Source organism: Megascapheus bottae, chromosome 11 (assembly GCF_031878675.1).
Source record: "Megascapheus bottae isolate mThoBot1 chromosome 11, mThoBot2.hap1, whole genome shotgun sequence".
Lineage (NCBI taxonomy): Eukaryota > Metazoa > Chordata > Mammalia > Rodentia > Geomyidae > Megascapheus > Megascapheus bottae.
Window position 1 is genome coordinate 44,527,409 of NC_143519.1, and position 15,401 is coordinate 44,542,809.

The 15,401-nt window shown below is 37.8% G+C and overlaps 1 protein-coding gene across 1 annotated transcript in view; it reads right to left on the bottom strand.

The window, feature by feature from the left end:
• The window catches only part of LOC150056984 (phosphatidylinositol 3,4,5-trisphosphate 3-phosphatase TPTE2-like), a 105,115-nt gene that overhangs the window by 50,982 nt on the left and 38,732 nt on the right, over positions 1–15,401 (bottom strand). The window contains exons 14-21 of the mRNA XM_090341794.1: positions 15,307–15,351; positions 14,305–14,358; positions 11,813–11,851; positions 9,928–9,966; positions 7,030–7,083; positions 5,904–5,939; positions 3,585–3,629; positions 1,339–1,392 (exon numbers count right to left, since the gene is read on the bottom strand). Coding sequence (XP_090197920.1) covers positions 1,339–1,392; positions 3,585–3,629; positions 5,904–5,939; positions 7,030–7,083; positions 9,928–9,966; positions 11,813–11,851; positions 14,305–14,358; positions 15,307–15,351 — 366 coding nt within the window. The remainder of the gene's footprint in view (positions 1–1,338; positions 1,393–3,584; positions 3,630–5,903; positions 5,940–7,029; positions 7,084–9,927; positions 9,967–11,812; positions 11,852–14,304; positions 14,359–15,306; positions 15,352–15,401) is intronic.

A 15,401-nucleotide genomic window follows, 5' to 3' on the forward strand; every position in this document is an offset into this window, starting at 1 on the left:
GATTTTGTATTTTATAAGGGACATATGCATGATCTTGATTTTTTTATACACATGGTTCTGTGGCTCACTATCCTCTATTTGTTACTTTTTTATTTCTGCAAACAGGATTCTTTCCTTTGGTCCAATGCACTATAATTCAAAAGTAAAACAAATGGTATTTTCTAAAGAAATGTTATCAAATGACCAATGTAAAAGAATCATACTTTTTTTCCTTATTTTCAACCTTATGATAACAGAAAGTTATCCACAAATCTCTCAGTGAATACCTTTAGACACATTATCAAATATACTAGATATGTATTATAAAGGGGCTCTTAAGGATTATGCCATAAATATCAACCACTTTTCCTCTTGCTCCTAGTTTGAGTTGGTTTTGTCTTTTGTCTTTCTTTTTTTTCATTTTTATCTCATTCTTTCCTTCCTTTCTATTTCCTCCTTTCTTTTTTGGGGGGAAGGGTTATGGGGCTTGAACTCAGCCTGGGTGCTGTCCTTGAGCTCTTCAGCTCAAGACTATCAGCCTACCCTTTCAGCCACCGCCCCACTTCTCATTTTCTAGTGGTTAATTGGAGATAAGAGTCTCACGGACTTTATTGCCCAGGCTGGCTTTGAACCTGTGATCCTCAGATCTCAGCCTCCTGAGTAGCTAGGATTACAGGCATGAGCCACCACACCCAGCTCTCTCCTCCTTTCATCTCTTCCCTATTTCCCTCCTTCACTCTTTAGTTGTCTTTTGGGGGGTGGGGCTTACTGTACTTGGGATATAGGTTCTTTGTCTACTAGACAGGTGCTCTACTATAACACAATGGCCTCATATATTTGGTACTAGTCTAGGGATATTTTCCAGTTTCCTGTTCAGATCAGTTTGGGCATTAGACCACAGTCTTCCTAACTATTCCTAGTAACTGAGATCTCAGTTCCTTCTGTTGGTGTGGTGGTAGTAGTAGAGTAGTAGTGGTGACAGTGGTTGAGGGGCAAGAACTCTGGGCCCAGGTGCTGTCCCTGAGCTCTTTTTCCCAAGGCTAGTGCTATACAACTTTGAGCCATGGCTGAACTTCTTGTTTTCTGGAGGTTAACTGGAGATAAGATTCTTCTGACTTTCCTGCCCAGGCTGACTTTGAACTATGAACCTCAATTCTCAGCCTCCTGAGTAGCTAAGATTACAGGTGTGAGCCACTAGCACTCACCCATAATCCCTTTTGTTTGAGATTTCTATGTCTCTTTTGTGTTATGCATGTTTCATGTCATCTTTGACTGTCTAAAAACATGTATGTATAGAATATACATATATATATATATACATACATACAGGTTTAGTTATCTCATTGTATTTGTACTCACTCATCAGTTACAACTCCGATATGAGGAACAGGTAAGACTTCTGAGAGGTCCACACTAAGAGAAAATAGAGTGAGGCACAACACAAAGTTTTATCACACATTAGTGGCCAAAGAACTAGCAACTTTAAACATGAACACATGGGACTTTGGCTACTCACGTTCATCTATACTTAGGTCATCATTTATTACAGTTGTATCTTTGTAATAACATATATCCTGATAACTTAGAAAATCAGTAAAAAAATCACACTTTGAATGGTTCTCTAGTATCACAGACTGGCATGGACATTTATTTCATATTTCACTGCAATTGTGCATATAAGAACTCCACAGGTATTACTGATTCTAAGACCACTCCATCACTGACTTCAAGTATTATTGCAGCCAGTCTTTCAGGTGAATACACAGACCAGACAGACAACAGAGAAAAGATTCAGACCTAATCAATACACAAATGCATAAAACCATAAAGATACACAAGAAAGGAACACAGATACATAAAAAATAGAAAAAAGTTTACAATGTAAGAAGTATGTCTTTACTGAACATTTAGAGCCTAATCTTATTTCAGCTAGAGATTCAATTTAAAAACCCTTGACTCTATGATTCACCTCCTACTAGACACTCACTTCACCACTAAAGACTTAGAAAGGCTGAAGTTGAAGCAAGGGAAGAGTATTTTCCCTGCAAAAGCAAACCAGAAGCAATTAGAGTCACCTTGCAATATGAGAAAAAAATAGATTCTGTACAAAATCTGGATAACAATACAAAGAAAGACAGCACATTATCTAAAAACTGCCGATGGGAAATAATAATTGTAAATATACAGGCACTCACTGCATGACAATGCTACTACATAAAACCAATACTGTTCAATGTAATAGGGGACACAGACTCATATATGATCAAAGTTGGGAGATTCAATAACCAGGATAAATTACTCAGACAACAGGTCAATCACAAATCATAAGAGTATACTCTAAGCCAAAGTGGTCTAGGAGCCACTTAAAACATTTCATCCAAAGGGGAGACCTCTATCAAGATGTACTGTATTCATAAACTGATTGAATAGTAAATCCTTTGTACAGCACTTAAGAACATGCCTTCCTCTTTTTACTAGAGCATTTACCAGCATAGACAGTATTTTATATGACAAATCAATTTCAAATAAAGTGGTTCTGTGGCTGAAGTGGTAGAGATAAAGCCTTGAGAAAGCCCAAGGACAGTGCTCAGGCCCTAAATTCAAGCCCCAGGAATTGCAAGAAAGAGCGGGGGGGGGGGGGGGAGATCACACAAGGGCATACAAGGTACATGATATTCATTTGACTGACCAAAGGACTGATGACGAATTCATTAAAAAAATTACAAACTATCTCCAACCAGTGAAAGCAAAAACATAATATCAGAAGCACACTCACTTTCACATGGAAGCTACAAATAGATATTAAAGAAATTCAATATGGAATAACAGTCACAGCTTGACCAGGGTATGTGAAGAGAAAGGAGGGGGATGTTAATGGAGAGAGATGTGTTTCTGAACAAGGAACTAACTCCTTCAAAAACAAAGAAGGATAACCACACTAGAAATCATTTCAAAATGGCAAATTAAAATAATATTAAACATTCTGGAGGGGAAACCAAGATGGGTGGTGGGGGTTGGGGGGAGGGTAATGGGTACCAAGACATGTGAAAGGGTATCAATGTATGTGAATTAATGCACCTTCTATCTGGCAAATACCATGTAACCCTTTTACTAATTACAATAAAAATATATAAAAAAAACATTCTGGCCAAAAGCAATGATAAATAACTAAGCTCCTAGAACTGCCAATTATGCAGTCTGATAATCATACTTCATATATTAAATGTGTTGAATTCTTACACATGTTATATACATGGGCACTTACTGCATGTAGATTAAAAGGAAAACATACTTTTAAAAGCTAAACTAGAATCATGTTAAATGTATGCAAATGAAGCAAAATGCTACAATGTTGCAACTACAGACCACAAGGAAAACATAAAGAAACACAATGACATTCTGTACTGCAATTCATTTCATCATCAACTTCCCAAATTCATCTTCACCTTTCTGTGTGTTGCTGTATGAGCCAGATTTCATATATAGGCATTATAAGTATATGCTCATGTACACATATACATATATTCACGATACACTGGTATTGAGGATACCTATCCATCCATCCATTTCACTGCATGTCTATTTTAGGGACTCTGATCTCTCACCTTTTGTTCAGTGCAGAACCCTCCAATGCCCATTCATAGGAAGACCTGTGGGATTTAAAAGTACATAGACTCAGACAACACATGATTGCTGTGCTTCACATTCTGGCTGTATTTACTCTGAAGCTTATATATGGCTCATGTAATTTCATTGTCATGTAAATCAGTTTTCAATACAGGTTTCTGTTCTGTTTTGTTTTGTTTCTTTGTTTTGTTGGTCCTGGTGCTTAAACACTGGACCTGGGCACTGTCTCTGAGCTTTTCAGCTCAGGGCTACTGCTCTACCCCTTGAGCCATAGCACCACTTCTGGCTTTCTGGCAGTTAATTGGAGATAAGTCTCACAGACTTTCATGCCCCGGCTGGCTTTGAACCACGATCCCCAGATCTCAGCCTCCTGAGTAGTTAGGAATACAGGTGTGAGCCAGCACCACCCAGCTTTACAGGTGAGTTTTTTGTTTGTTTGTTTGTTTGTTTTGCCAGTCATGTGGCTTGAACTCAGGGCCTGGGCACTGTCCTTGGACTTCTGCCACTTGAGCCACAGCACCATTTCTGGCTTTTTCCTGTGTTATGTTGTTTCGAGGAATCAAACCCAGGGCTTTGTGCATGCTAGGTGAGCACTCTACCAGTAGGCTATAGTCCCAGCCCTAAAAGGTTAGTTTTTATAAACCAATTAGCTCATATTATTCTTGGGAAATAATTTAATTCAAGCTTATTGTTGTACACTTTACAAATATATTGAAGCGGAGTGTCACATTATTACAGTTTTAGTTTCGCCCAGTTCAACTCAACTGCCTAAAAATCCCTTCTACTCTGTGTAATTCTGTTACATAAGTCCATGCATACATTTCTTTATGTTTACAATCCTAAAAGTCTTGCTTTAACACACACACAAAAATTTTTAAGCATAGGCTCTGAATGAAGTCTGTGGGATTTCACCTGTCAGGGTTTGATATCAGTAACAATTTGACATAATGACACAGCCCTTGGACACGCATCATTTCTGGTACGCCATTCTCAGGCTGAATTGCTCCATAGCTACCACCTCCTCCTCTATGCTTCCAACAGGATTGCCTCCATCGGCACAATGCATTAAAGACTCTCAAATAGAAAACCTGGTATTTCATTTATTTATTTGAAATAAGGAAGGGAAGGGGAGTGGAAACAAGATGACTGGGAGGGGGCAGGGGGAGGAAAAGGGCGACAAAAACATGAGAAGGGATATCATTGTGTGAGAAGTAATGCACCCACTACCTGACAAATGTAACTGTAACCCCTCTATATACCCCGATTATAAAATAAAATAAAGAAAAGCTGGTATTTATACAGGGTTGTCTGTTACTAAGAGTAACAAAGAGCTGTTTATAATAGCTTATTACCAATAATAATTTCCTTTCTTACTCCATTTGATCAAAATACAGAAATCATCCAAAGATCGCAGTGAAAACATTTAAATAGACTTTCAAAGATTCACTGTAATCCAAAAGTTCTTTGGGGGTTAACTTTACAAATTCTAACTTTGTTTCACTCTTTTCCATTAGCTGGTACTGCAGTTAGATGACAAGACATCCTGCTTATTTGCTAGACAAGCACAAGCTCTCCTCCAACCAAATTATATGGCCCAGGTCCTTTTGTTCCTTAGGCATGTTTTCAGATAAGATCTTCTTTCCAGGCCTGAAAGTGACCTCAGACAACAATCTATTCCCTATGCTGCTAGAAGGGAGTGTGGGGGGGGGGGGGCGGAATACACATGAACTCAAATGTCAGGCTCACTGGTACAGATGAAGGTCCCAATAACTGTTTGTAGGGTGGCTTGTAAAGGAGATTACCCCCAGTTTCTAATTTCCACACAGCTGGCATTAAAGACATGTATAACAAAGCAGACACTTTTTGATTTTACCAGTGGTACTGTTGTTTGAACACAACATCTTTCATGTTTTGGCACACTCTATATCACACATGCCACCAGTTTCTTGCTTGCTTTCTGTTTCTTTATGTCCAAGTGTTCAGTTCTGGGCATATGTGAGTGAATACATATGTACCTATGTGTCTATATATAAAAACATACAAAAATATGTACATATGTGTGTGACTCTAATTGGTATAAGCTTCTACCTAATTATTTTTAAATTTTTATTATCAGGGTGATGTATAGAAGGGTTACAGTTACATTCATAAGGTAGTTGAGTTTATTACTTCTTGAACTTTGCTGCCCCTTCCTATGCTTTTCTCCCATTTTCCCTCACCCACCCTCTCCCAAGTTGTAAAGTTCATGTCCAACATATTATCTATCCATACTTTCAAAGGGTTAATTTCCATCTCACCTGTGACCTACTGAAGACATCTCATATGGACATTCACTATAGGAATTAAAAATACATATAGTCAGATATCACATGACTTCCTAAAATTCACATTCCAGTTTAAATCACTCTGTAAATCATACATAAGTGGACTTTAACTTTTTTGCCGATCCCTTCCTTTTTCTTCTTAGCATTTATTTGAAGTAAAGATAGCACTATAGCTTCAGATCATTAAAGAAACACACTTAGTCATAAAATACTGACAATGAGCATGACCTGAATTCTGAGAGTGAGTGGGTTCCCAAGAGGACAGGTACAAAACAATCCCCAAAAGAGGAGAGAGCCACATTACTCAGTGAGCCACCAAAGCTTTGGGCTTCAACACACGTAGGGAAAGGAATGCTGGTCAATCCTTCATGATCTTTATCCAAACAAACCAAAACCTCTCAGTTTTCAACATAATGGTAGATTGAAGACAGCAAGTAACTAAAGGCTTGTTAATTGATCTGCAAGACAATTGCACTGTCCTCCATTCATGTCTTAGGAAGCAGCATAGTTCTCAGGACCCTCTCTTATCCCTCTTGATCTTATGATAACAGAAAGTTACCCACAAATTTCATAAATTTCACAAATTGTCTAGAGACTCTTAAGGATCATTCCACAAATCAACTTTTTTTTTCAGTCCTCATGATAATTTGTGTATTTGTTCCTTGTGTACTCGCTTTCTTTCCTGCTAGCTTCCTTTCTTTGATTCTTTGTTTCTTTCATTCTTTCTTTCCTTCCTTCCTGTCCTCTCCATACTTGCTATCTTCTCAATCTCTTTTTGGAGGATTCAGATTACTGTGGTTGGAATATAGGCTCCTTTACAACCAGCTAGGTGCTTTACCAAAGCATCATGGCTTCATCTTTATCTAAAGAAGTTTCCCATAGGGTTTTCTGTTTGGATCAGGTCTAAAACTAGATCACAATCTTCCTATGTTGCTAAAAGCTGACATCTCAGGCCTATATCACAGTACTGTTAGCTTTGCGATTTCTATGTCTGTTTTGTGTTATGTATATTTCATCTCATATTCTATCTGACTGTCTAGAAACATATATGTATTGAATTTATACACATGTTTAGTTCTCATATTATATTTTTACTCACTCATCAGTTAAAATTCCGATATGAGGGACAGGTAAGACTTCTGAGAGGTCCACACTAAAAGAAAATAGTGAGGCATGACACAAAATTTTAGCATACATTTTTGGCCAAAGAGAGCTACTTACTCTAGACAAGAGCTAGTTGGGCTTCAGCTACTTATGTTTATATTTGCATCTATATCTAGTTCATCATTTATTATAACTGCATCTTTATAAGGGAAGAACAAATACCCTAATTCCTTTGAAAACAGTAAATATTTCACACATAGAATAGTTCTCTGGTATTATCACAGACTAGCATGGGCCTTTATTTCACATTTCACTATAGTTGTTCATATGAGAAATTCACATGTATTACCAATATGAGCTTATTTCATAATTTATTTCCATTCATCAAGTGTTTTTACTCACAGTAACATAAAGTGAGTTCACAGACCAGACAGCTAAAACAAGAAGAGATCCCAGACAGCCAAAAAACCAGAAAAATAAACAATAAAGGAACAAAGGACACATAACAGAAAAAAAAAACAAAACAGCCAAGTATTGGTGGTTCATGCCTGTAATTCCAGCTATTCAGGAGGCTGAGATCTGAGGATCACAGTTTGACTGAAATCAGCCCAGACAGAAAAAGTCCATGAGACTCTTATCTCTAATTAATTACAGAAAAAGCCAGAAGTAATGGTATGGCTCAAGTAGTATAGTGTTAGCCCTAAGCAAAAGTCTAGAGAGCTCCCAGACACAAAGTTCAAAGCCAAGGACTAGCAAATCAACCAAACAAACAAACATACAAACAAAAACAGTAAGGTAATGTGAGGAGTATCAAAGACTTGGAAAGACTTGGTACCTATTACAGATATTTATTGTCTAATTCATTAAATTTAAAAACCCTTACCCAAATAACTCCATAGAAGCCACTTACTTCATAAACTTACAAAGACTGAAACTAAAGCAAGGAAACAGTATTTTCCCTGCAAAAGCAAACCAGAAGCAATCAAGAGTGCCTATGCTTCTTTGGGGAAAAAATTCTGTAACAAAAGCTGGACAATAATAATAAAAAAAGGCACATTATCCAAAAACAGTAGGAAATAGTAATTTTAAATACAAAGGCATTCACTGAAGGATAATGCTACTATATAAAACCAAACCAACATCATTCAAAGTAAAAGGAGACACAGACTCAAATATGATTGAAGTTGGGGGAATCAATACCCACTGTTAAGATCATTCAGATAGTAAGTCAATCACAAACATCAGAGTAGCTAGGTGCCAGTGGCTTGTACCTGTAATCCTAGCTACTCAGGAGGCTGAAATCTGAGGATCATACTTCAAAGCCAGCCCAGGCTTTGAAAGTCTATGAGATTCTTATCTCCAATTAACCACCAGAAGAACAGAAGTGGTGCTGTGGCTCAAATGGTAAAGCACTAGCCTTGAGTTGAAGAGTTCAGGGACAGAGCCCAGAGTTCAAGCTCCATAACCAACCAAAAACACAAACATCAGAGTATTCTATAAACCAAGTTAGTCTAAGAAACACAAGGGTTGGGGGCATGGCCTAGTGGTAGAGTGCTCACCTAGCATGCATGGAGTCCTAGGTTCAATTCCTTGGTACCACATACTCAGAAAAAGCAAGAAGTGGCACTGTGACTCAAGTGGCAGAGCACTAGCCTTGAGCAAAAAGTGCCCAAGGACAGTGCCCAGCCCCTGAGTTCGGCCCCCAGGACTGCCAAAAAAAAAAAAAGAAGAAGAAGAAGAAAGAAAAGAAAACATTTAAAACATTTCATCCAAATAGGAGACCTCAATCAAGAGGTACTATATTTATAAACTGATTGAATGGTGACTCTTCTGTAAGCACTTCAGAATGGTTTCCTCCTTTTACTGGGCCATTCTCCAGGATAAAAGTAGAAAACAATGACATAGGAAATTGTACAAACTCATAAAATTATATGATATTCATGTCAACTTTTGAGGAATTCATAAAGTATAAACTTTCTCAAACTGATGAAAATGAAAACATAGTATTGTAAACACATGTAAGCTACAAGTAAATCTCAAAGCCATAACTAGATGGAATAGCAGACACAGCATGACCACGGCGTATGAGGAGAATAGAGAGGGATGTTAATAAATAGAGATATGTTTGTAAACAGAATAACTCCTTTAACAGCAAAGTATAGAAATCATGAAATTCACAAATATTAAAATAGCAAATGGAAATACTATTGAGGATCAGGAGCATGGCCTAATGGTAGAGTGCTTGCCTAGCATTCACAAAGTACTGAGTTTGATTCGTTGGTACCACATATACAAAAAAAGCCAATTTTGATGCTGTGTAGAGCACTAGCCTTGAGGAAGGTCAAGGATAGCGCCAAGGCCCTGAGTTCAAGCCTCAGGACTGGCAAAGAAAATTTTATGAAAATACTATTGAACATTCTGGCAGAAACCAAAGATAAATAAGATCACATAAATGTGAATTACACAGTCTCATAATCACACTTAGTATATTAAAGTGTTGACCTCTTACAGTCACTATACATAGGTCCCCATACTACATGTTGATTAATAGGAAAATTTATTTTTAAGCTGAACCAGAATCACCTAACATGTTAGATATTTGTACAAATGAAGTAAAGTGGTACAATGCTGTAATCACTGGGTTTAGGAGAGCATAAAGAAACACAATGACATTCTGTACTGCAATTCATCTCACATCAACTTCCCAAATTCATCTTCACCTTTCTCAGTGTGTTGTTACATGAGTCAGATTTCATATACATGTATTATATACGTGTATATATATATGCTCATGTACATATATACCTATACATACTGTACATTGGTATTGAGGATACTTATCCATCCATCCATTTCACTACATGTCTATTTTAGGGACTCATTGATTTCTCACCTTTTATTCAGTGCAGAACCCTCCAATTCACAGGAAGATCTGTGGGATTTAAAAGTACATTGACTCAGACAACACATGATTGCTGTGCTTCACATTCTGGTTCTATTTACTCTGAAGCTTATATATGCTCATGGAATTTCACTGTCATATAAATCAGTTTTTAAAACATTACTACTTTTCAACACAAGTTCATTTTTATAGATTCGTTAGCATATATTATTCTTGGAAAATAGTTTTATTAAAGCTTGTTGTTCTGTATTTTACAAATATGTTAAAACAGAGTGTCACACTGTTACAGTTTAGTTTCTCCCAGTTCAACTCAACTGCTTAGGTAAAAATCCCTTCTACTCTCCTCATACACAATAAACACAAAATAAAAAAATTATTATAGGTCTCTCTGAACAAAACATGCAGGGTTTCAGTTGAAAACCAACTGCCTATGTAGCAGCTGTATATTTGTAAGGGTTTGGAATACCAGGCTCACATGTGACAGAGCCCTAGGTGATAAGGAACACATGCATCATCTTGGACTGCTCCCTACCTACCACTTCTTCCTCTACATTCCAAACAGGATTGTCTCCACTGATCCAATACATTATGAACTGATCCAATCCATTATGTTATTAAGAGTAACAAAAACAGGGGCTGGGAGTGTGGTCTAATGGTAGAGTACTTGCCTAGCATGCATGAAGAGCTGGCTTCAATTCCTTGGTACCAGAAGTGATACTGTGGCTCAAGCGGTATAGCACTAGCCTTGAGAAAGACCAAGGACAGTCCCTAGGCCCTAAGTGGCCAAAAAAAAAAAAAAAAAAAAAAAGAGTAACGAAAGGAGTTACAGGTTCTTATGGTCTTTTCCTTACTCCATTTGATAGAAATAGAAACCAAAATCATCTACAAACTCTCAGTGGAAGCATCTAAACAGAATTTCAAAGGTAGAGTGTAATCTCAAGGCTCTTTACAGGATAACTTCACAAATTCCAGTCCCTTTTACCCCTTTTTACATCCATGGTTACATGGTTACTGCTGGTGGATAACAAGGCATCCTCCCTGCTGGCTAGAAAAGCACTTCACCACCTGAGGTATGGTCCAAGCCCTTGTATACATCAGATATGTTTTCAGATAAGGTCTTCCTTTTAGTTCTGGAAGTGACCCTGGACAATGATCTGATTACCTATGTTCCTGCTGGGGGGCGGGGGTGGGGAATTAAGATGTAGGTTCCAATGATCAGGCTTTGAGAAGAGGCTCAACTATTCAACTATTCAACAAGCTGGCTTGTAAATGGGATGATAACAAGTTCCAACTTCCTACACTGCTAGCATTAAAGGCATCTGTGACAAGCAGACCCTTCCTGATAGGCATTTCTTTAATTTTACCAGTGATATTGCTGTTTGAACACAGGGTCTTTCACCTTCTGACACACTCTGTATGACACTTGCCACCAATTCTTTCTTACTATTTGTTTCTTTGTATCCAAGGGTTCAGTTCCAGACAGAAGTTTGTGAACACATATGTATCCATGTATATGTCTACATGTACGTATAGAAATACATACATATAAGCCAGGTGTGGTAGCTCACATCCCGTAATCCTAGCTACTCAGGAGGCTGAGATCTGAGAACTGCGGTTCAAAGCCAGCCCAGGCACTGAAGTCTATAAGACTCTTATCTCCAATTAGCCACTAGAAAATTGGAAGTATCACTGAGGAGAAAGGGGTAGGGCAATAGCCTCGAGCTGAACTCAGGGACAGCGCCTAGGCCCAGAGTTTAAGCCCCACGACTGACAAAAAAAAATAATAATGCATAGATGCTCAGGCCATAAAACCACTCATGTAACTGGTATATACACTTGTCTATCCATATACTTTATGGGTTTATTTTTATCTCACCTTTTTCGACCCAATGAAGACCATTCATATGGAGATGGCCTACGGGAAAATGTAAATTAAAAATACACATAGTAAGATCTCACATGACTTCCTAGAATTCACATTCTAATTTAGATTACGCTGCAGATCATACACAGCTGGACTTTAATTTTTTTTTTACCTATCCCTTTCATTCTCTTCTCACCCTTTATTTGGAATAAAGGTACCACTACAGTTTCAGATCATTAAAGAAACATACCTAGTCATAAAATACTGACAATGAGCATGACCTGAATTTTGGGAGTGAGTGAGTCTCCAGTTCAGTGGCTTGGACGAGAGAACAGGTATAAGATAATCCACAAAAGAGGAGAGAACCACATTACTCATGATCCACCAAAGATTTGGGGCTTCAACTCACTTAGGGAAAGGAATGCTGGTCAACCCTTCAAGATCTTCATCCAAACAAACCAAAACCTCCAAGTTTTCAACATAATGGTAGAAAGAAGACAGTAAGCAACTAGAGACTTATTTATGGATCTGAAAGACAACTGCAATGTCCTCTATTCTGTGTTTGGAAAATCTTCAGAGTGACTGTTGGAGTAAGGGGCCATACATGTGTTCCTTTCACTAGTGCATTTTTTTCTTTTGCCAGTCCTGGGCTTGAGCTCAGGGGCCTGCCCACTGTCCTTGGACTTTCTCAAGGCCAGAGCTCCACCACTTGAGCCTCAGCACTATTTCCGGCTTTTTTTTTCTATGTATGTGATACCAAGGGATCGAACCTGAGTCTTTGTGTATGCTAGGCAAGCACTCTACCATTAGGCCAAACTTCCAGCCCCATCAGTGCATTTTCAATACCAGGTAAATCAATTATTTGTGAACCACCTTCCAATAAAAGTGTTATTGATTGGGAATGGACATATTTGGTCTGGGAAAATATAAAACAACTAAACATTTATGCCCTGTATTTGCTGCTCAACTAGTGTTTTCCCAGCAAGTGTACTGTGTGTTCTAATTACAAATCCCTTCTAACCTATCTAAGTTCCTGATTCTCTAGTCCTTGTGCCCAGCATCATAAATATCTATTTTGAGTTAACACATGGTCTATTTTAGATGTGTTATAGATTTGAGATGAGAACCAGGCTTGCATAGAGGCAGAGCTAGACATAATGATAACGGACACTAACTTCACATAGAGTTAGGGGTCTGTATTTTAAGGGATACATGCATGATATTGCTCATTTATGCACATGCTGCCGATTACCCCTTTTATTTTTCTTTTTGTTTATATAAACAGAAGTCTCTCCATTGTTCTAATCCACTATACACTCAAAAGGTGAAACCTGGTATTTTCTAAAGGAACATATTACTAAAATAACTAACATAAGAGAAGTACACTTTGGGCAGGGAATGTGGCTTAGTGGTAGAGTGCTTGCCTAGCATGCATGAAGACCTGGGTTAGATTCCTCTTTATCACATAAACAGAAAAAGCCAAAAGGGGCGCTGTGATTCAAGTGGTAGAACACTAGCCTTGAGAAAGCCCAAGGTCAGTGCGCAGGCCCTGAGTTCAAATCTCAGGACTGGCAAAAAAAAAAAACAATTTAAAAGAGAATGGTTTAAGCCTGAGATCTCAGCTACTAGGTAACTTAGGAAGATCGTGGTCTAGTGTCAGCCTTGATCCAAGCGGAAAACATCCCTAGAACAGCACCAACAAATGAGACCATAGTGTTGTAATAGAGCACCTGGCTAGTAAACAAGAGACCTGTCTTCAAACCACAGTACCCCTCTGTCCCCCACAAAGAAAATGAAAGAAGGAAGTAAGGGAAAGTGAGAGAGGAACAAAGGAATGAAGGAAGAAAAGAAAGGAAGGAAAGAAGAAAGAAAGAAAGAAAATGAAAAAAATGAAAGAAAAAGAAAGAGAAATGACATGGAATAAATAAAACCAACACAGGCTAGGAAGGAAGGGAAAAGAAGATCTTTGATCTGGTGTTTTAATGTTTTAAGTGAAAGATTTATGGATAAGAAAGAGATAGGTTAGGGGCCGGGAGTTTGGCCTAGTGGTAGAGTGCTTGCCTAGCATGCACGAAGACCCAGGTTCGATTCCTCGGTACCACATACATAGAAAAAAGCCGGAAGTGGTGCTGAGGCTCAAGTGGTAGAGCTCTAGCCTTGAGAAAGTCCAAGGACAGTGCTCAGGCCCTGAGCTCAACCCCAGGACTGGCAAAAAAAAAAAAAGAAAGAGATAGGTTATAAAAAGTATGCTTCTTTTAATTAATTATTTTTACCAATTATGGGGCTTGCATGCTAGGCAAGTACTCTACCACTAGGCCACACTCCTGGCCTCCAACCACTCTCCTCTTTGCCTGTTTTGTGTTACACATGTTGCATCTCATATTCTGTCTAGAAACATGTATTGAATACATACACATATGTGTGTGTGTGTGTGTGTGTGTGTGTGTGTGTGTGTGTGTGTGTATATATGAGGGGGTTAGTTATCATATTGGTTTTGTACTCACTCGTCAGTTACGATTCCAAGATGAGGAACCGGTAAGACTTCCGAGAGGTCCACACTAAGAGAAAATAGTAAGGCATGACACAGAATTTTAATACAGATTTTTGGCCAAAGAGCTAATGGCTCTTACATGAACTGGTTGGGCTTTAACTACTTATGATCATATTTGCATATGTACTTAGCGTATCATTTATTACAATCGTAAATTCTAAGATCTCAAAGAAATCCAAGAAAGAAAAGTGGTCAGGGCATGACCAGGGTGTATGAGGAGAATAGAGAGGAATGTTTATACAAATGTTTATGTGTTTATGAACACAAGGAGTAACTCCTTCTACAGCAAAGAGGCATATCTAGGCTACAAATCATGAGTACAAAAATTTCTAAGTTTTTTTCTTTTTTTTCCCAGCACTTATCAGCCTTTGCTTATTGTCATGTTTCACTGACTAGGTAATAGAACACAGAATTTTGAAACATTCCCTCAAGTGATGAAGTCTACTTTGTGTTTTTATGATTTTTTTAATTAAAGAATTTATTAACATTAAGGGAAAATAATATTAAACATTCTAGAAGAAACCAATCATATGTAATAAGATCATAGAAATGCCAATTATGCAATCATCATACTGTGTACTGTGTTGAACTCATACTACCTATTGCACTACACATGACTATGACATGTCATTTAAAAGGGAAACATTTTTCAAAGCTAAACAAGAATCACGTGTTACACTTTTATCCAAATAAGGCAAATGGGATAAAGGTATAACCACATGCTATAATCAGAACATGAAGAAACAAAAATAATAAATTTTGTACTGAAATTTTTCTCACCATTAACATCCCAAATTCATCTTCACCTTTCTGTATGCTTTTGTATGTGCCAGATGTCATATATATGTATTATAAGTGCAGGTTTCTCTACCCATATATACATATTTTATGTTGCCTTTAGGATACCTATTCATCCATCCATTTCACTGCATGTCTATTTTATGGAGTCACTGACCTTTTGTTTATAGTAGACATCTCTTGTAACCATTCATTTGAAGACCTGTGGGATCGAGAAGTGTAAATTTTGAAATTTCACTATTTTTCAATAGA